This window comes from Lutra lutra, chromosome 5, assembly GCF_902655055.1.
Source record: "Lutra lutra chromosome 5, mLutLut1.2, whole genome shotgun sequence".
NCBI classification, from domain to species: Eukaryota; Metazoa; Chordata; class Mammalia; order Carnivora; family Mustelidae; genus Lutra; species Lutra lutra.
Window position 1 is genome coordinate 63012740 of NC_062282.1, and position 22548 is coordinate 63035287.

The following is a 22548-nucleotide window of genomic DNA, read 5'->3' on the forward strand; positions in this document are numbered from 1 at the left end:
TTGTTCCTCCTTATGCATTCTTTTTCCTCTGGATGTTATCAAGATTTTTTTCTCTTTATCTTTGGTTTTAGCAATTTGACTATGATGTGTGTAGGTGTAGTTTTTTTTTTTTTTAAAGATTTTATTTATTTACTTGAGAGAGAGAGAGAGAGAATGCATGAGAGGGGAGTGGGAGATGGAGAAGCAGGCTCCCTGCTGGCTCAGTCCCGGGACTCCAGGATCATGACCTTAGTGGAAGGCAGTCGCTTAACCAGCTGAGCCACCCAGGCGCCCTGTAGGTGTAGTTTTAAGATTATTTTGATTGGAGTTTGCTGAGCTATATGAATCTGTAAGTTAGTTTTCCATCAGTTTCAGCATACGTGTCTTCTCTTTCTTTCTACTGTATTCTTTTTCTCCTGAGACTCCATTTGCACCTATGTTTGATTTTTTTCCCAATTTTTTTCCTCTTATTTCTTCAGATTAGATAGTTATTGATCTGTCTTTAGGTTCACTGACTATTTCTTCTGCTATCTCCAGTCTGCTGGTAAGTCCTATCCAGAGTTTTAGTTTGTATATTTTACTTTTTAGTTCTAGACTCTCCATTTGGTTCTTTTTTGTAGTTGTAATTTATGTTCTGACATTCCTGATCTGGTCATTCTTACAGCTAGTTTTTCTTTTAGGCTTTAAACATACTTATAATAGCTGCTGTAAAATCATTATCTTTTTTTTTTTTTTTTAAAGATTTTTTTATTTATTTATTTGACAGAGAGATCACAAGCAGGCAGAGAGGCAGGCAGAGAGAGGAGGAAGCAGGCTCCCTGCTGAGCAGAGAGCCCGATGCAGGGCTCGATCCCAGGACTCTGAGATCATGACCTGAGCCGAAGGCAGCGGCTTAACCCACTGAGCCACCCAGGCGCCCCTCTTTTTTTTTTTTTAAAGATTTTATTTTTACTTATTTGAGAGAGAGAGGGAGTGAGAGAGAGCATGAGAGGGGCAGTCAGAGGGAGAAGCGCCGAGCTGGGAGGCTGATGCAGGACTTGATCCTTGGACTCCGGGATCGTGACCTGAGCCGAAGGCAGTGGCTTAACCTACTGAGCCACCCAGGCGCCCTCATTGTCTTTTAATAACAATATCTGTATTATTTTGGAATGGTGTGGAATTCTGTTGATTCCTTTGTTCTTTTTTTTTTTTTTTAAATTTTTTTTATTTGATTCCTTTGTTCTTGATTATTAATTATGTTTCTTGTTTTTGGGGGGCATGACTGTTGTTTACTAAATATTGGATATGGTAAATGACAGGGACCCTGGATTCTACTTACTCCTCTGAGAATGGTTAAATTTTCTTGTAACAGTTAAATTATTAATTGATCACCTTAAACTTATGGAGAGTTGGTTTTATACTTTGTTGGGACAGATCTGTATCACTTTTACCCCCAGATTAGAATGAATTCTCCATTAAAGTGTGCCCCTTCTGGTTCTGGGATTTTGTGGAAACTCTGAGGTGTTTACCAAGTCCTTCTAACTTCAGACTCTAAATACTCTTTCTTCTGGTGGTAAGCAGCAGCTGAAATTTCCCCTCCATTCTTTTAGACTTCTGGGTGTTTTTCACAGTCCTTGGCATTTTCCTAGAGCATGCACAGTTGAGGGATCAGCCAAGGGTTAAGGGAAATTTATACAGATTTTGGGGGTCCCCTTGTGGTACCTTCCTTTTTTGAGATTTCCCTTTTTTATTTCTAAGAAATAGAAATATTTTTTAGCATTTCTGGCAGCTCTGAACTTCATCTTTTGCTACCTAAGCCAGGAAGACTGCAGCTTTTTGCTTGACTTTCAATTATCTTGCCCCACACATGGGACTGGATAGTGTTTTCAAGAGAAATGCTGTATAAAGGTATTGGTGTAGCTTGCTTGTTTTCTTTCTTTCTTTCTTTCTTTCTTTCTTTCTTTCTTTCTTTCTTTCTCTCTCTCTCTCTCTTTTTCTCTTTCTCTTTCTTTCCTTCTTTCTGAGAGTGCACGCGTGCAATCTTGCACAAGCAGTGGGACAGGGGAGATGGGGGAGAGAATTTTCAGCAGTGGAGCCCCACGCTGGGCTCAATCTCATGACCCTGAGATCATGACCTGAGTTGAAATCAAGAGTCAGACACTTAACAAATTGAGCCACTCAGGTGCCTTGGTGTGATTTCCTGAAGGATTGAATCACGTACAGTTTTTCTACCTGCTTTTGGGCATTCTCTTGTACCATCAAATAGTTATTCTTCATATATTGTTCAGAGTTTATAATCACTGTCTACAGGATGAGTGTGATAGAAGCTACTCTGCTTTACCAGAGCAGAACTTCACCACTTGCCTTTTTTTGTTTTCAGGTTTATATTTTTCATTTCTGTGGGTATTCTTTTTGTGCTTTTACAGTTTTGTAAAAACTGTTTCTTTCCCTCTTTCCCCATTCTCCTTGTACATTTTACAATCTTAGTTCGTGAAACATAGTAGACAGCTTATCTGTCGTCTGTGTCTGATCATTCTAGTATCTGAAGTCCATGCAGTTCTGTATCAGCTCTTTGCTCTCTTCGGTCCCTCTCATTCATGGTGCTACATGCATTTAACAATATTTCATTGCTCTCTTTTCATTTTCCCTATAATTCCATGTGTATGACTTTTTTGAGGCCTGCTATGAAAGTGGGCTTCTCCAGAAAAAAGATTAACATTGCTTTTGCCGAGTGCCAAAGGCCATCACCAGTGTGGAATCAAATTAAGTAAAATTCTTTGTTACATGATTTTTTTTTAAACCACATAGAATGAATTTGAGTTACAGACTTTCATTAAGGTTAATTTTCAGTGGCAGTGTTCTTCTCCTTCCTTCTTGATGCTTATATTTGAGACAGTTGGTTTTCCTGTCATTCTTTTTCAGGGGTTCTATCTCATTTATCCATACCTTGAGATACAGCCCCTTGGCACTGAGCGTTGTGGGGATGGGATGTGAAACTTGTATTAGATTCTCTCCCTTAAGTGGGCCCTGGGCTTTGTCTGCTGTGTCCCATGCCCTGGGAAATCTGAAAATAAAAGCTCAAGTTCATGTGGTTTAGTCTATGCTGTGAAGGTGTGGAAAGCAGCCTATAATCACTTTGTTTTCCTCTCTGGGTACTTGCCTTCACTCAGTTTTTTGGTCTGAGGACTGCTTACATGTCTGTCATGGATATGTTAAAAATTGCTAGATATCTTGACTGTTTATAGTGGGAGAGAAATCTAGGTACCTGGCCCAGCATATATCATCATCTGCTATATGGAAAAGTATACTTTTTTTACTTTGACTTTTTTCTCTTTTCCTTTATAATTTGGGAGATAAGGGCATTGTTACAGACTTCGAACTGGAAGGCCTGGTATAGAAAGTACGGAGAAAAGAAATGGTATTCCAAGTGTAGAGCTGGCAAAAATGGGGCGTATACCTGTGGTAGTGAAAGGGCCCTCATAGAGATAGTGTTGGGATAAGGTTAATTTAGTTGGTGCCTTCTCACCTGAATCTTGGGGCCCTTTTCTAAGCTCCTGTGGCTGTGGCAGAATTCAGTTCCTTTGAATTGGTTGTTGGGCTAAGGTCTGTTTTCCTTGCTGGCTATTAGCTGGTGACTGCTCTCAGCATCTAGAGGTCACATTCTTTTCCATGTGGCCCTTGAATCTTCAAAGCCAACAATAGAGCATCTCCTTTGTGTCAAATCTTTCTCATCCTGTAATAATCTGGGTCCAGTTACAAGATAGAAACCACACAGTAGGTTAAACAGGAGAAGTTTAACATGGTTCCTGTTCACTACGAAGAAAGAAACTAAGATAGAAGGAAATTCTATGTGGTACTCTAGGGCTGAGGGAGAGTATCCAAGGAAAGACAAACTTAGAAGGGAATCAGGCCTTGTTGGAGAAACTGTGGTTCCGCCCACTAGATAGCAGAGAATTTCATTGGTTCGGCCAGGCTGGAGTGGTTCTGGAGTTGGTGGGCAAACAGTAGGCCACCCTCGGGAGTACAGGCGAGAGAGCAGGCAGGCTGTGGCGTGGGTGCGATTCCCTGTGTCATTGTGAGTGGGAGGCCTGCAGAGCATCCAGGTTATACAAGTTTGGTTTCCCTGTCAGGAGGACTGCAGAAAGGTTATTTCCAGGCTGAGGCTGCCAGCTCAAAGCATGACTGTGTTCCAGCCCTGAGTCTCTGCAGGCTCCACGGAATAGGCACACACCGATTCCATCGTCTTCCAGCCCACGCCCACCGTGTCCCTCCATCTCCCTCTACTGAGAAAGTTGAATGTTGTGTTCACTGTAAAGGAGAGAAAGGAATTCAGTTGCTTATTCCAGAACACATATTAAAGGCTGTGTTCAGAATTGATTGGCATTAAATGCTTAAGTGATACACACACTCCTAAGGTCCTTCATCAGGGAGAGCCCCCCATCTCTTTTAAGAGTTCACCCAGTTAGGTCAGGTCCACTCAGGGTAATTTTCCTTAAAGCCAGCAGTACAGTTTAACATAGTCTAATCTTGGGAGTGATTGTCCCATCATACTCACTGTCCTGGGGTTAGACAGGGTGTGTATACGAGGGGATGGGAATCTTGGGGGAATATCTTAGAATTCTGCCTATCACAGAGGGCTGGGGGTGGAGAGGAGGTGGAGATGAGATGACTCATTGTTACATGAGAAACTCCTTTGTAAAGTAAATAGGTTGTATTTCAGTCTGTGGGTGTGTCAGAGAAGAAGAAGGAATAACTAGTATTTATTGAACATCTAGTTGTCAGCTAGTTTCATGTATTACCTGTTTAATTCTTAACATCTTGAAATAGAGGTTATTGTCTTCATTTTACAAGAGGGAAAGCTGAGGCTCAGTTTATAAGGTCACTTGCCTGGAGTCACTCCACTAATATTCGGGTAGCTGGAATTAAAATGCATTCTTGTCTAATATTGAATCTCGTATTTTTTTTCCCTGCCTCTCTCACAGTAATAACAAAAGCTTTCATTTTTAAAATTCAATTCTTCTAAACTAAAACAAAAATACACAATTCATTCATCTTGCCCATCCACTACACCCCACCTCTGGCAACCACCAATCTGTTTTCTGTTACCTATGAGCTTGTTTTTTTAGATAAAAAAACATATAAGAGAGATCATACAGTATTTATCTTTCTCTGACTTATTTCACTTAGCATAATGCCCTCGAAGTCCATTCATGTCCCAACTAGCAAGATCCACGTTCTTTTTAATAGCTGAATAATATTCCATTGTATATATTTACTATAATCTCTTTATTCATCCATCCATTCATCCATTGATAAAACCTGTATGTTTTAGTCATGTCTAATAACATTGCTGCCCTTGAAAGAATTGGTGTTGTTTGATTAGGGTGAGGGGATATGACTGAGGTCATCTCAGTGGAGATAAGGCAAGTTGCTCTCCTGCATCTCTCCTCTTTCTTCAGGAGCGCACTGATAGAGGTCATTCCTATCCTGGTCCTCTCTGGAGGGGCAGTGGATCAGAATAGAAGTCCTAGCTGGACTTAACCCATTCCAACAGGGAAGCCTAGCAGTTACGCACTTGATCTGTGCATCAGAAAGAAGTAACCATTCCTTTGTTCCCTGGTCTCATATCCAAGTGTGGAACCAAAAAAAAAAAAAAAAAAGCAAGATTTGAGAGGTCTGGATATAGCCTTTTCAGTGGGGAGGGCATATTTTGTGTTTGGAGAATTCTAATAAGCAAGAGCTGAGCTCGTGGTAAGTGAGCAGGGAGTGTTTGTAGCATGAATGCTCCCATGCATATGGTATTTAAAGCACAATCTGCTGCTAACCTTGCCTTGTCTCTCACAAGCTCATGAGCCCCTCGAGGGTTAGCTCCTTAACCAATTAATCTTTGCATTGGTAAATGGTTTTGGAATTAATTAGGAGCTCCGGGGCTGCTGGATTTGTTCTGCCCTTTATATGCTGTGGGAGCAGCCTGATGTAGTGGGACTCAGTAGTTCTGGGTTCCTCTTCCAGCTTTATCTCTGATTCACTGTGGGGTATTAAGCTCCCTAGCACTTAGTTTTTTCCTCATTAAAATGAGGAACATGGACTTGACCTCTGGTCCCTGCTAGCCCTGCAGTTCTCTGAAATATGTTACCACACCATAGCTGCCTCAGTAGTTTGAATAATTTCAGATGGTTGGTTATTCGGCTGGCCTTCAGGTTATGGAGACATGTGGAACAGTTTGGGCAAGTGTGAAGGGTACACTTAGTTCTCTTTCCTTGGACACATGAAGTAATAGATTCACTGGAATAGGATCGCTTCCTCCACCCACTTCCATCAATTCAGAGTGGATTTTTTTCTCCTTCCAGTTTTCCACCGTGTTTATCAGCTTTAAAGGGAAATTTTAAGTCAGGCGGTAGTCAGAAGGGCAGGCACAGAGCTCAGCTGGTGAGAGGGGGAAAATTCCTCCATGAAATTACAAGTGAACTGACCTGGGCTTTTTCCCAAGGAATTTTCGTGAACTGTAGTTTGTTGGTTTGGTTTGGTTTTGAAGTGAGATGTTTTGCTTGATTTGAAACATTAAAGAGTAGTATGTAAAATTCAATTTTAGAAAGTTTCTGAATCCTGAATGGAACAAGCAAAGTGGTCTTTGTTCTTGATTTAGGATATTTTTTTCTTTACCTCAGGTAACAGAGGCTTATGATGGACTTCATCAACAATCAGCAGATGGATTCTTTTCCTTAACTCCCAACAGATTAGATTTAGCTAAATGGATGCCTTCTGAACTGTTGTCCCTGAAGAAATATTTCAGAAGATAACTTTTGTAGGAGGAACGTTAGTCTAACCTGATTTCTGGTTCAGGAGCTCCTACCTCCTACTTAGTATTATGACCACAGGCCAGCCATTCATCCTGTCTCTGCCTGTGTTTCCTTAATTGTATTGTGGGAGAATTAAAAGAAGGATTATATGTGAAGGATAGCATCTGTATTTTTTAAAGCTCCCTGGGTGTTTATAATGAACAGCCAGGATTGAGAAGCCCTGCTATACAACATGATACAAAGTGCTGGGAGTTGGTGCTTTTATCCCATTCTGTACATTTTTCAATGGAAAAAAAAAAGATCAGTTTAGGTTCTAGCATAATTTTTATCTAGTACTTGTAAGCGTTGGCTAGTTATTTCAGTCTCTTACGAAAGGATGAATGACTGTTTTTATAGTCAGCCTCTATTGCCTGCTGGGATTGGGGAAGTCCTGGGTCTGTGTGGAATTTTCCATGACTCTTAGCTCCGCACCATTAGTGTTCACTGCAGTCACAGAGCTTTTCAGTATGTCTGCCTGTGCTGTCCTCTTTCTTTCTTTCACAGTGTCAGATAGATGTGACCTCAACTACAAGTCTCGGTATTCTGTTTGTGTTTAATATTCTCATTCTGAGGTCAGATCAGAGCATCTCATCTGAATTAGCTTTTGGTTTATAAAGTGAATCAGCCCAGGTATCTGTTTTGGCCTGATTTCCTCAGGTGTCATGTTTCCTGTCACAAAACCACCTTCTTTGAGGTGGGGCGGGAAGGCGGGTACGTTTGTTTCTGTAGGTGCAAGCCTCGGGTGGGGTGCTGGCAGGTCCTCCAGCAATCTGGTCATTGGTGATCAGAATCGGCTTTTTGATCCTTTGACTGGAAGAGTTCTAAAGATGACAGCAACTGGAAGAAAAGAGATGTAACCGGGTAACAGCCTAGCTGGGTTTGGCTGGTTCCCCTCATATAGGGGAATTTAAAGTGCTAAAATTTTAGGAGACTCCTGTAGCAATTCTCTTTCCCTTTTCCTTGGAAAGCAGTGGTGCAGAGAGGATAGCTGCATCAGATTATATTACTAAAGTCTCCTCTCCCTGATCAGTCGATGGAGGCTGGGCTTGTTTACCATACCCTCCCCCTGCAAAATGAGAGACATTCTCCAATCACTTCATATATATTACAGAGGAATGAAAGTCAGCGTGTATTCTGCTTCATTCTGGTCTCTGCTCAAATGTTACCTCCTTGGAGAGGCCTTCCCTGACTACCGTCATCACTCTCTAGTCCTTCATCCTACTTCATTTCCTTCCTGACATTATGTTATGTAAGCTTTGTGAAGGTAGTGACACTTCATTTTCTCCTCTGTATCCCTGGGGCCTGGAACCTAGTAGGTGCTCATTAAATATTTGTTTAATAAGTAAGACATGGGGTGGTTTGAATGGTGAGATATTTTTGTATTATCTTCCTTTTGTCTTAGCTCAGTGATTCTCAAGCTTCACTGGATACAAGTATCCCTGGATCAGACATAAAACCATTTATTCAGAACTTTGCAAATTGTAGAAGAAAATTTTAAAGGCAATTTGTGTACCTTTTTCACTTTTAACCTTGAGGTAGTATGTAACACCACTGTACTTCCTCCATAATGAATCTGTAAAGTACAAAGGAATGCGTTGTTGCTTGGATTCTCAAGTAAGCTGGGGGAATTAAATACCCATTTGGTTCAGCTCCACTGGGGCCAAAAGATGTGTTACATATTTTAGTGGTGATGGTGATTAGAGAAGGGGAGCTCAAGTGTTACAGCCTCATTAAAAGATGGTGGGCTGAAATTTAACCTTGGCTCTCTCAGTAAAAATGGCTGTGTCCTATCGATTGTGGGTCTTAGCATTTGGAGAATGGATAAAGTAACACCCATTCTTCCTAAGCTTGGAAGTTGTGATGATGCTAAATTGAAATTAGGTAAAGATATTCTGAGGTAGAGATCTTACTGGAATGTGGGAAACCTTGGCTACGTGGAATTAAGATAATGAAAGAAAAGACAACTATGGTGAAGTCTCACTGCTTTGTCACTGTGTCTTGAAATGAAGGCGGGGTATGCTCTTTGAGACATGGGGTGAAAGATGTGCTCCCACTAGCACCACGTGTTTTATGAACTTAGTGTTTGGAAGGTTTGGTCTGAGCAGAAGAGATTTAAATTTTACTAAAGCATTCGTTTTCATCCTAATTGAAAATGGTCCTGTTCCGACATGAGTTCACCACTTTCTGTTGTTGCTTTTCCTCCCCCCATCATTCTTTTAGTTGGCTGATTGCAATTCTGGCCCAACTCAACCCTCTCTTTGGACCACAGTTGAAAAATGAAACCATCTGGTACCTCAAGTATCATTGGCCTTAAGGAGGAAGACCTGCTCGCCAGTGCTCCATCATTGAGGTGACTAATACCCTTGACCTTTCGCATCAGTGTTGTCTGTCACTCTGGCAGCTAGAGGTTGCCTTGACTTTTCCTCAGAAAACTACAGCCATTTTAACACTTGGCAAGGGCAGCCGGTGAAAGTAAACATCTGAAGAAAAGAAATAAATTTGGGACTTAGGCCATTCCCTTTACCAAAAGATTTATTCATAAGAGTCTTTTCAATTCTGCTGTTACCCAGCCATTTAAGTAAAGTTTGCGTGTAGTCTTTAAGATACAGGAGCGTGACTATATTTTATATTATAGGATTCTTAAAGTTGCTGACAGTTTTAAATTAAGGGCATTTCTGATTGCTTTGAATAGAGAGACGGGTGCTCTTTGAAAGCTGGAGTTAAAATTGTAAGTTTCATTCGGTTCAGATCAGAGAAGTGAGGATTGGTACAGTGGAAAAGATTTATTCACTGGCCGGGAGTCAAAAAACCTGTCATTTAGTTTGTTCCTCTTCATTATTTTGATAAATGGAAGTCAGTCCTCACTGCTTGCCTAGATCCTGGTTCCACTTTTTTGGCAGGAGTGTTTCTTAGGTGGCACTGTGAACTCGTATCAAGAGAAACATGGTGTCTGACTCTCCTGTCTTCCATGATGCTACGATGATCAGTGGCTTCAGGTAACAACAGCCTGGTCCCTCTGATGGCAAAGTACTCTGCCAACCTTTTATCTGGGGATTTTACCATTGATGATCTTAGCCTGAAGTAAACATTTCCGTAGAAAGTACTAAATGGTGATTTTGCAGTTCCACTGTTACATCTACATTTGATTGGATGAGATGTTTCTATAAAGATGAATTTACCCTCATTCTAGGGCTATTCAGTAACTTGAAATATAGATCATACATGAAAAGTAGTATACATATTTAGTTCTTTTCAGAAATTTCAGGGTAAGATGTTAGTGCCCAAGTTACTTCCAGGGTATCCAGAGAGGTTTTCATTTTTTCTCTTTTGAATTTTAATCAGTTACATTTATTACCCTTTTAATGTTCAGTTGTTCTTTCTTTGGCCTGTGGGAGCCTGTCTAGACTGGCTTCTGTGTCCTTTTTTTTTTTTTTTTTAAAGATTTTATTTATTTATTTATTTATTTGACAGAGAGAGATCACAAGTAGGCAGAGAGGCAGGCAGAGAGAGAGGAGGAAGCAGGCTCCCCGCCAAGCAGAGAGCCCCATGCGGGGCTCGATCCTAGGATCCCGAGATCATGACCCGAGCTGAAGGCAGAGGCTTAACCCACTGAGCCACCCAGGTGCCCCTTCTGTGTCCTTTTGATGTTAGTCTTTGGTAGTTTCCTTACTTACTGGCAACATAAAGATGTCCCAGATGTGTGTTTCCTGGCCCCGATTTGGAATCAGCTGTTCCTCAGATTGCTTTCTAAATTTCCCACTGAAAAGATCCTGGTTCACTAATCGGCCCTCAAGCCCAGCTGGTTCCTTTCAGTGGGAAATGGATTTAAAAACCAAGATCTGATCGTCAGGTGCATCCATTTCTGCTGGGGTGTTGTTGCTTAAGCCTTTACAGTGGACAGAGCCAGGAAGTATGTTCTTCTAAGAAGAAAAAAATCATGAGTTCATGTTGTACCTTTTTTTTTTTTAAAGGTTTTATGTATTTATTTGACAGAGAGGGCAAGAGCACAAGCAGGTGGGGAGTGGCAGGGAGAGGGAAAAGCAGGCTCCCAGCTGAGCAGAGAGCCTGATGAGGGACCCAAAGGCAGATGCTTAACCGACTAAGCCACCCAGGCGCCCCTCATGTTAGTACTTCCAATTCCAATTTAACATTTCACAGTTTTTACTTCTTTGGTTTTATACTTGCATATCATTCACATATGCTGAAAATCTTGGCTCATAAGTAATTTACTTATTTTCATTATCCTGCAGTACATACAGTTTCAGAATAACACCAGAATAGCTACTAACTATAGAGGGCAGTTTAGGATTTCTTTGCTGCTTTATTTGTTCTTAAAACAAATAAAGAAAAAGATGTTGTTTTCTGAGGTTACTTGAAATAATTATTTCCTCTCATTATCAATTTGATATATAATCAGATTGTTTTATTTTGTGTTCAATTCGTAGTAATTTTTTTCTTTGCTACTGCTTTTGAATATATAAAACCTATTCCAAAGTCAGAATTTTAAACAAGATACATTCAGAGAGGTCTGTTCTTCCTGTGTTTCATTTTGCCAAGATAAGCAAATATATACATACATACATACCTACATAAAAATCTATATGTGTATATATATATAGACATGCATGTTTATATCTCCTACACACAGCTGTTACAGAAGAGATATCATATTATATATGCTATTCTGTACCTTGGGTTTTTTTCACTGAAAAATACATCTTAGAGATTGCTTTTATCAGTGTATAGAGATATTCCTCAATTCTTTTTATATCCATTGATGTACTTTGGGATTGTTTCTAGTCTTTTGTTGTTATTGATAAAGGTACAGTATCATCCTAAACGTATGACATTTTATATTTTTGTTGATCTTTGGATTAGATTCCGTGAAAATTTTAAATTTCAGGTTTAAAGGTATAAATGCTTTTTCTAGCTATTACCACATCCATTCTATAGAGATTATACCATTTTTACATTTCCACCAACAATATGTGAGAGTGCCTGTTTCCTCACAGCCTGGATTTTTGCCAGTCTGATAGGTAAGTAATCAAGTTTGGTTTTGGTTTTGCTTTTTCCCCCTTTGAGTTCTGTCTTTGCCCAAAGGGTAATGTATATATATATAGTATTTTCTGATTTATAAGATTTTTTTTAACCTGTCTTTTTTTCATCAAAGTCTCCTGTTTGTTATCCTTCCTTTTAATTACAGTGGATATTAGGTCAGGATGTTGATTGGGGTTTCAGGCAGAGAACTTCAGGCCTCAGTTGGATCTGTTTCCAGCATTGCCTTTCACTTAATTTCTCTGAGCCTCATTTCCTTCCCTTGTAAGAAAAGAGAATTGGGCCCTTTGGGTCTGAGGAACAGTGCGTGTGTGGATCTGAAGGTTCCGTTTGTCCATTTTCAATCTCAAGTCAACGTGATTGACAAATTCCTTGTTTGCACTCTGGTTCCCAGCACAAACCAGGGCTGCTCGAAACCCTTGTATTAAATGGTTCCTTTATGAGCAGATGCCAGGAGGCAGGAGAGCATAACCAGGAGGACCCTGACTAGGAACATCCTGTCACATTGATTCTGCATTTGAGGTTGTGATTATGGTAGCACCGTAACTGTAGGCCTTGGAGTTACCGCATGAAGAGATGTAATCTCTGCCTAACGTAGAAGCAGACAACTCCCGTGACAAGACTTTTTTTTTTCTTTTTTAAGATTTTTTAATTTGTTTATTTGACAGAGATCACAAGTAGGCAGAGAGGCAGGCAGAGAGAGAGGAAGGGAAGCAGGCTCCCTACTGAGCAGAGAGCCCGACCCGGGGCTCGATCCCAGGACCCCGAGACCATGACCTGAGCCGAAGGCAGAGACTTAACCCACTGAGCCACTCAGGCGCCCCCCTGTGATAAGACTTTACTTTTCTTTGTGGTAAATCAAAAGGCCGAGCTCAATTCTCTTTTGAACTTCGTGCTTTGGTATGACAGTGGGATGATAAAGGAGTCCAGAAACCAGATTTAGGCCTGTCTTCCCCTGGTAAGGAAAAGCTCTTGATTTTGTGCATGATAGAGGCCAGATATTGGAAAGAAGGAGGCATAGGCCAGACGTGTTATTCAGCAGAGGAAAATGAGGAACAGTCATGAAAGCTTTAGAATAATTTTGTATGGATGGAATTGACTTGATTTCAATAGCCCAGGTAAGCACCTAGCTGATCTTTTGCTACTTTAATCACTTTAATTGCCACAATTTTCTTCCATGTGTTGGTGATGATAGGCAGAGTTACAGCACATTAGGTTTATTGGCTGGAAATCTTGCGGGTACTTCTAAGAGCAGCGCTCATTCCCTCTCTGCCCCCTGCTAGCCTTGTCTGCCTCTCCTAGATTCCTAAGATGCTTCAGGAACTGTCACATTAAGATTGCTGTTTTTGTCACAGCCCATTTTCCTGCAGCCTTGGGGATGCAATGCTAGTGTGAAACCTCCTTGGAGTGGATTTGGCTTCTGCCCCAGCAGCCTTTAAGTTAGGTGGTTTACCACATCATTGTAATATTGTAGATGAGTTTATATGGCTTACTGTCATCCTAAAGGGCAGACATTCTATTTTATTACAGAGTCTGGACAGGAGAGGAATAAAGTGTATTGGTAATTAGGTCTCTGGCCAGGGGGAGCTGTTTTTCTATGCATTCCAAAAATAGTTGAGTGTTCATGAGGTCCATGGTACCGAGTGGGGATTTTGGGGAAGGCGTGGGCTCTGAAGAGGTTTATGATCTGTTGAGAGGCTGAAATGAAACCGTATTTGTGAAAAGTTAAATGGTGCAAGGTGTTTTGTGGTTAAAAAGTATATCTTTTACTCTGCTGTCTCTGACCGGATATGCTGCTGCTGCCACTTCAAACTGTCGTATCTGTTTCAATTCCTGAGGTTACAGATTTCGCTGTCACTTAGAGTCAGAACCTGTTCAATCACCTCTTTCTCCTCTTCCTTGAATCCAGTGGATCCTGTTAATGGCTGTTACGTCTGCTCCTCCTCTCTGTTCCTCCTTTGGGCACCCGAAGTTATGAGCCAGATCATTGTGGCTCTGGGTTATTACAGTGGCTCTTCATCAGGCCCACCTTTCTGCCGTCACCATGTCTACAAAACACCACCTTGTCTTCTTCATGCAGCACTTCCTGAAAGAGACCATTGCTTGCCCCTGAAGCTTTCAGTTCTGTGTAGGCTGCTACAGGGTTGTTGTTGTTGTTGTTGTTTTCAAACTTGAAGTCCCTGAGTTTAGTGGGTACCTGACCCTTGGGATGTTCTGTAACATGTAGGAAGCACAGCTTTTGTTGGGTTCGCCAAAGTCCCCGTGAGCCACAGAAGGTAAGAATGACTAACCTGCAGGTTATGTCCAGCTTCCTAAGTTGGCGGTCAAGGCCTTCCTAGTTGCCTTCAAACCACTTTTGCAGCCTTTCTTTCGTTACTTTGCTCGGAGACCTATTGGTTCCAGCCCTGCCATTTCCATGTTCTTGACCTAATGAATTTTGCTTAGCCTTTCCTGTCTCTCCTGTCACTGCCCTGTTAATTTAGAAGGCAGATAAGTAAACACACTCTTCTGCAGACATTCTCTTTGCTCTGCAGACCTTCTCTTTGCTCTCTTGCCTTCATTCACCCGTTCTGTCAATTCTTTCTGACGTTTTCTCTGAGTGTACAGCTTGCAAATCCTTGTACTTTCTTTACTGGCCACTTGTTTCAAAGTGATTTCCTTTCTCCGTCGATGTATTTAGCTCTCCAGTTTTTGCCTTTCATTTTGTGCATTTCCTTGACTTGTTAAATACACAGACCTTTCGTTTGCTTAAACGTCTCTTGTAGCTAATCTATAATAAACATGTATCTTACACAGAATTATAAAGAAGGAATTGTTTTGTGAATTTATCTAAAATGAAAAAATACAGATAAAAATGAAACCTTTTCTTTGATTAAAAAAATATATTCACTCATCCTCCCCTGAACAGATTTGCTGGTTCTGCCCTTAATATTTTTATGTTGTCTTCATTCTCCCATTGTATCTGAAAGTAGCCTTAATGATTTCCTTATTTTATAAAATGAGAACATGGACCCTTTGGTTGAGTTCCTCTCCACCCACCCCCAAACGGCTATTTCATGTCAAGAGAGACAATTAGAATATGTGCTTCTTTAATTCACTCCCAAATCAAACCACAGGTCCATGCCATTTAACATAACACTGACTCACATTTATCTCAAACTGGTATCACTGAGCTTAAGTGAAAATTTTTCTGATTCTTTGAGGTATTCCAAAGGTGAAGACTTAGTTTTCCCTTCTGTGTCCAAAAAGGTCTAAACTATGAGGAGGTCTGATCTGTGTGTATCATAAAAAAATTAACACAAAAAACATCTGTATTCACCACTTCAGTAATCTCAAGTTAAATTTATCATCTGCCTGGAACTCAGGTCTGTGCAGATGGATTGTTCTGCTGGCCTAAGGAGGAGAAGAGGAAATGATCATTAGATTAAAGGTTTTTATCAGCCCATGAGGCCACAAGAAACCAGTAGCTCTGATAATTGCCCCTCTCTGGCCCAATGTGGTTATTTTCCTAGTACATTGTAAAAACAGTCCTCTGATTGTATATTGAGTCGAATGTATTTTAGTGGGTCAAGCAGTCTGGTGCTTTCCATATTGAGGGTGATTGGACTGCTCCAGCTGGTTCCAGTAAGACTTACCACTCGTCTTGTGTTTGTTTTGGGGCATTATGGACCCCAGGCCTTGGGAAACCCATCATTTTACCACACTGCCCTGTGGATTTCCCGGTTGTGCTAACTGATTGAGAAAATCTCAAAGGCCCATCGGATCTCCTATGTACTATTTGACCTTCAGTCTTGTCAGACATGCCTGCTAACCCTCAACATTCTGGCAAATTGTGTGTCATAAACAGCTTGTCATCGTTGTCTTTTTTTTTTTTTTTTTTTTTTTTTTTTTAGATCTTATTTATTTGAGAGAGAGAGCACGAGCAGTAGGGAAGGGGCAGAGGGAGAATCAGACTCCCCACTGAGCAGGGAACCTGATGCAGGGCCCCATCATGACCCAAACTAAAGGCAGACACTTAACCTACTGAGCCACCCAGGAGCTGTGTAACTGGCTTGTTTTCTTTTCTGCCAACTCAGGTTTTATGTAGAAATTTCTTTGAAAGCCACTGTTTACTGGCTTTTTATATTCTCTTTATTGGCTTTTAATTTTGAAAGTAGCATATGTGGCTTTGTTTATATAGTCCTTGATTTTATCTTTTTAAAAGATTTATTTATTTGACAGCTAGAGAGAGCACAAGCAGGGTGAGTGGCAGGAAGAGAGAGAAGGAGAAGCAGACTCCCTGCTGAGCTTGGAGCCTGATGTAGGGCTCAATTCCAGAACCCTGGGATTATGACCTGAGCCGAAGACTGATGCTTAACTGACTGAGCCACCCAGGCACCGCTATCCAGTTCTTTAAAATAAGTTTTATATAAAGAAGTTTATGCGACCAGTGCTGTCAGTTTGATGTGTGAAGATTCCTATTTTCAGTGTTTCCTAGCTGTAAGAGGATAGGGGCAAATACAGATTCTTGAAGTGAACTCAATAGATTCCAGTAGGATCAGTTTGAGTCCACTCCCTGCTTTCCATGACACAGTCAAACTGTGACTCACGGTTCTCGGTTCAGTAATGTCTTTGGTAATCAGACCTGTCATCACAGCCCTGCAAAACCTGCCCAAACTGAGACATACTTGAGCTCACTTTTCAGTCAAGTATTTATTGAGCACCTATATATATTTTTAAATTATTGGCCTGATTGACTTTCCTTGATGTTACTAACCTTTTGCCCTCTTAAGGATGGCATCAGGATCAGTTACTAGAACGGCTTTGTTTTGCAGGTCACGAAGAGAATTCCTCTAGATGCAAAGTCAACTCCAAACCCAGACCACCTTCTTTGACTCGTCTCTTTCGGCCATCAGCTGCCTTAAATACTCACACCACATTTGAATATCTTACTCTACAATGCAGTATTTTTTCCTGTCACCTTTTTTACATTTCGACAAATTATGTGCCTACTTAAACCTAAACTGTGCTGACTCTACGGCGTTCATGCATTCTTCTGAGCTAGAAGGTGCTGTTCTTCTGGGAAATACATTGCTCTCTCCTGGGAACCTGTGAATTTGAAGACGACTCCTGCTTGGTCACAGCAAGGGACTTAGCGAAGTGTTTAACTGTCACAAGACAGAATCCAGTGGGGCAGTCAGTAGGAGAGCAGAGAGCATGTTCAGAGGCAATATCTGTTCCAACAGAATTACACCAAAGTATATTTTCAGGATGACTTTCTTATTTCTGCCATCTACTGGAATAAATTATTTTTCTGCTTTCTGTGGAAATCTGGTTTCAGTGTTTATTAAGTTCATTTTTGTAAGCTTTTATCTCTTGATGCCTTTTTTAAAAAATGATTTTGTTGTTCAAAGTGAGGTTGGAAATATAAACCTGGTCATGTAGTCTGACATACCTGAAGAGACTGGTGAGTGCTTTTCTTAGTCATTAGTAATCTTTTGAGTGCTTGCTGTAGCCAAGGCACTGGAGGAATCAAAGGTGTGGGAATTGTGGTCCCTGCAAGTTCAAGAGCTGATACACAATCTGGAGAGGTAAGGTTGGTCTACATTGACCTGTAATCCAAGGCCATATTAGCCTATTGTCCATAAAACAGTGGTTATGATGGTGAACAGCGAAAGGATCTGTACCCAGCAGAGGCACAAGTGGAAATGGCCTTCCTTGTACCATCACACCCTCACAGATAGGACTGGAGAAATCAGGATGGATTAAAAAGCCTGGGATGGAACAGTAATTCTGTGTTTTCGTAGCAGCCATCTGAATAATTCACTAATTTGGGGACTTTATTAGCTTTAAGAAATTAAAAATTTAAATGGATCTAAATTTTCACCAGCCCATGGCTTTTTGACTGCCGGCCAAGCCAAGAATGGATTTCCTGTTTTGCAGTTTGTGCTTTTCTATTCCTCCCAAACAGTCTGAACGTGTTGCTTTGCTGTTCTTGTAACAGAAGAGTTTCAAGTTGAGATGGCTATCCTGCTTTCATTTCTTTCTTTTCATTCTTTACTTTGATTTTAAACTTCAAATTTTCTTGAGAGGCAACTCTATACTTTACATTTCCAGCAAAAGGATCTCTTTAGCTAATTTCATGAAATCCATCAAACACTGAAGATCTGGCACTGGAGGGACATTAGTGGCAAACACGAGCTAACCCCGTGGTTTCTAGATAAGGAATCTGAGCCCAGAGAGAGATATTTCATTCCTAGTTCAGTGCAGCTGGTCAGATGCAGACCAGGGAGTGGGATCCATGTTTCTTAATTTCCCCGCTAGAGCCCTTCTTACTTGCCACCCTGCCTTTCCCAAAGTTGCAGCCAACTTTGGCTTTCGGGTATTAGGGAAGACTTCTGCCAGGCTTCGCCCTTCAAAGCAGTTCACTTGACATTATTATTTGTCATCAAAGAAAGCAGTGCTGGTGGTTACTATGGGTACAGAAAAGGATACTGAAGTCTCTGAACCTTAACCGGGGCGGGGGGAAGTGTCCATTGCAACTGTCTACCCAGATTCTTCAAGTCAGGTCCTGCCTCCCATTATCACTGGCGTTCAGCCTAAAGCCTTCCAATGCCATTGCACTGCTTTCTGGCGTTGCACCATGGTTTTGAAGCTGAGCCTTGTGATGTCGCTAATGTAGCGGCGCTTCCTTTGAGTGTTGCTTTCGCCTGTCTTGAGTTCAGGATATGTCATTAGCTAATAGGGAGCCTGCATTGTTTCAGCACTGCGGGGCTTAGCTGTGGTGTGCTTGTGGCAGTGATGGAAGATGGCGTTCCTGATCGTGGTTTGGCACAGTTCCAATTTAATGGCATAGTTGAAAGCAGAGGTCATGACCCCAGCTGATCCGAGTCCCTGAGTCCTGCCTTACTCTGTCACTTTGTATTGATCCATTTTTGTACTTCCCATTTGCTCTCAATTAGACATTTTGGGAAGTCAACTGGATTACATTGCTTTTTTGCATTTGGACTTGCCACTTGGTGGGATCCACTTCCTAAGGACACAAGTCAGGAAGATCAGTGTGTTGGCTGCATTAGTAACTGTGAGAAACACAAGGATGTGAGCACTGAAGGGGCTGATTCTGTGCCAGGGAGGTTTTGATCGTCCCCCAGAGGGGAACACCCTGTTGAGTAAAGCTTCTAGGGAAGTAAAAGGCCCTAACTGCAGCTCAGGCCTGTACCTGGAGGTTTCTCTCCAAACCCTAGTGGGACCTACAGCTAGTGAGGACCTTAATGGCCTCAGCATAAAGCCTATGAAGAAGAAAGCTCATTTCCTAGTCAAGTTGGAGATCAAAGACTTCCCAGAAAGATAGATCACAAGCCCCTAACGGCCAGGTACTGTGACTGTCACCACCTAGCTTTATGGCTATTGAAATGAGGAAATGAGGAGATCAACTCATTTTTTGTGAGGGGAAACTTGCTAAGTTCCCTTTGCCCAGGAACTCATTTAATCCTTGGACTTGTTTCCTCATTTATGACATTCTTAAGAATATTAAATACATGTAATAAGTAAACTCCGTTACATGTTTTCTCCCCACCTTGTTCCTAGTAATTGACCTGTTTTGTTACATCACGGCCCATCGTCTGAAAATGGATGGCTGCAGATCACATTTTGTTTGACAGTTCTCTTGCTCCAGTGATCGCTGGGACCCCAGCTTGGAAGGAGCCCCATCCAGCCCTTTAAAAGGATATTGGAAATGTCCCACTCCTATCCGGAGCCTATCCGGAGGAGCACAGTGTGGACTCTGGCATGATCATTAGGCTAGGAGAGGCTGCAGGTTTGCAGTCTCGCTCTGTCTCTTGCAGGCATATAAACTTTGAGCAAATCATTTAATTTCTGAGCTTCAGTTTTTTTTAATCTACAAAGTAGGGATAACACCTGCCTTTTCTGCTCCACAAGCTTGTTACCAAGTGACATGTCATTGGTGAAGATGATTTATAACTTTTAATAATACACAAAGTATTTTCCAAAGAAATAACGAAACCGCTAGATCCCCTGATGACATTTTTTATAAAGACAGGCCCTAAGAGGGGGCAGCCAACAGATTTTTTGTTTTTGTTTTTTTCTTTTTGTACATACGGTTTCCCTTTTGATTAGTCATTGGTACTTCAGTTACATAATAATCAAAGACACACACCGGGCTCCAGGCCTGAGCTCTGAGCAGGGAGGTGGATCTCTCAGAAACAATCCTAGCATAAGTGTCTGGACCACATCCTTCCTGCCCTTCCAGGTTCTATGTGAGTCCTACAAGCTCTTGTACCAGAATGTGAGTATTTCTGGCATGATTTAAGATGTAGTCTGAGGGTCATTGTTTCCTTTGAATGATGTTTCTGTTGCTTTCTTTAAACATAGTATGATGTCTGTACCCTCATCACTGACCCAGCAATAGTTTATCATATATTACTCTGGCATTGCTTCGGAAGTAGTGGTTTTTGGTGTTTTTTTTGTTCTTTTTGTTTTTTTGTTTTGTTTTGCTCATTTCTTCTGGCCAGTTTTTTTTTAAACAATGGTAAGTGTTAAAATTAAGAAAATTTTTTTTTTTTTTTAAAGATTAGTTTGTTTTAGAGAGTGTGTGCGTGAGTGGAGGGAAGGGCAGAGAAAGAGGATCAGAGAGAGAATCTCAAGCAGACTCCCCGCTAAGTGTGTGCAGAGCCCCAGGAGGGCTCAGTCTTCTGACCCTGAGATCATGACCTGAGCCAAAACCAAGAGCCAATGCTCAACTCACTGAGCCACCCAAGCACTGTGAGAAATGATTTTAAATTGTTGTTTGGACTCCTGGAAGATCTGGCCCTGGACTTCCATCTTCCAAAAATTTGAAGAGTTAATTGCTCCTTTGCTAACTATATTTAAATTTTATCTTAAAATATATATCTAGGCATTTTACAGTGTTTTCACTGGCCCATCCTTCTATGCAAGTGCTCTCTTCTGTTTGAAGAACAAATACATTTGAAATGAAGATGGGACTTGAGGCAAAAGTTAGGTATTACTTTTTTCCCTGCTCCTTTATTTCAGCTTTCTCTCAAAAGTTAAGTGGATGGAATTAATTGTAGAAAATCCTTAATTTTCAAAGAAGAAAAAAGCACAGTATAAAATAACCACCATAAAGGATATTTATTGTAGCACAATTAATGGAAAGTAAGGAGATGCATAAAGAAGTCACACTGCATCCAACTGAAGGAATGTCATGGTGGATTTAATAATTTTATTTTTTTCTGCAACGTATGTTGAGAAATGAGATTGAAAAGATAAACATTGCCTCTGGATGGGAACCGCAAATGATTCAAATTTTCTTTTTCCTTTTTAGGATTTTCTCCAAAGAAAAGGTAATACTTGAGTAAAAAGAAGCAATGATAAAAATTACTTTAATAAAAAAATAATATTCAGGGAAAAAAGACAGGATTTTAAACTTACATATATAACAAAAAGCCTAGTGAGAAATAGACCAAAATGTTGATAATGATTATTTCTTTTGCAACTTCGTATATTTCCACAGAGAGTGTGTATTACTTTTATAATCAGGGGGAAAAAGTGTTTTGGAGGGGACCATTGTCAAAATAGTGTTACTATTTCCTTCAAACACTATAACACACACTACATACACACACACGGATTTGGGGTTTTTTGTTTTTTGTTTTTAAGATTTTATTTATTCATTTGACAGACAGAGATCACAAGTAGGCAGAGAGGCAGGCGGCGGGGAAGGGGGGAGCAGGCTCCCTGCTGAGCAGAGAGCCCAATGCGGGGCTGGATCCCAGGACCCTGAGACCATGACCTGAGCCGAAGGCAGAGGCTTTAACCCACTGAGCCACCCAGGCGCCCCTGTTTTTTTATTTGTTTGTTTGCTTGTTTTTTAAGAATAATTCAGGTATGCCTGGGTGGCTCAGTCATTGGGCATCTGCCTTCAGGTCTGGTCATGATCCCCGGACCCTGGGATCGAGTCCCACATCGGGCTCTCTGCTCAGCGGGGAGCCTCCTCCTCCCTTTACCTCTGCTTCTCCCTCCCACTGCTGCTCCCCCTGCTTGTGTTCTCTTACTCTCTGTCAAATAAATAAATAAAATCTTAAAAAAAAAAAGTAATTCAGGGTGAGGGGAAATGAAGTCAGCTAGATCTATTAAAACACTGAAGCTATTCTCAATCAATGAAAATCAGCAAGTTCACACAGCAATTCTGATTAACTGTTTTCATTGTGCAGGACAGAGTACAGAGCATTCGGCTTATAAAACTCTGGCCCACTTTTGTATAGGTGCTCACAGTGTCGGCATGGTGAAATGAAAAGGGAGCATTGATTTTAATTCTGCGCACATAGAAAAGTGGAAGCCTGGGGTATTGATGTTCTGGGGTCCCACATGGGTTAGAATAAGCCCCACTGTTCTTTCCCTCCCAACTGCTCCAAGCAAGTCTTTTCATTCAGGCTGTGTCACTGCTTCAGTTAAAACCCCTTCCTTGTGAAATGCATTGGCTCTGTTTTCACCAACTCTCACCTGCCTCCCACCCCCTCCGGCCAACTCCAAAACAGGAATATTCTAGTGGCTAAGGGTGCTCAGTAACACACTGCTACCCACATGAATCCAGGGAGGCTTCGACCTGAGTTGCTCTCAGGATTTTGACATGGTTTCTATAGTTTCTTTACACTGTCCAAAGTATGGTACTACACTGTGGGTTGCCACTCCAAAACAG

The 22548-nt window shown here is 41.2% G+C and overlaps 1 protein-coding gene across 1 annotated transcript in view; it reads left to right on the forward strand.

The window, feature by feature from the left end:
- Positions 1-17161, forward strand: part of ATP6V0E1 (ATPase H+ transporting V0 subunit e1) — a 29867-nt gene extending 12706 nt beyond the window's left edge. Inside the window, exons 3-4 of the mRNA XM_047729634.1 lie at positions 9018-9147; positions 16667-17161. Of these exons, the coding sequence (XP_047585590.1) occupies positions 9018-9111 (94 nt within the window). The 3' untranslated portion in view covers positions 9112-9147; positions 16667-17161. The remainder of the gene's footprint in view (positions 1-9017; positions 9148-16666) is intronic.
- Positions 17162-22548: the final 5387 nt, after the last annotated feature.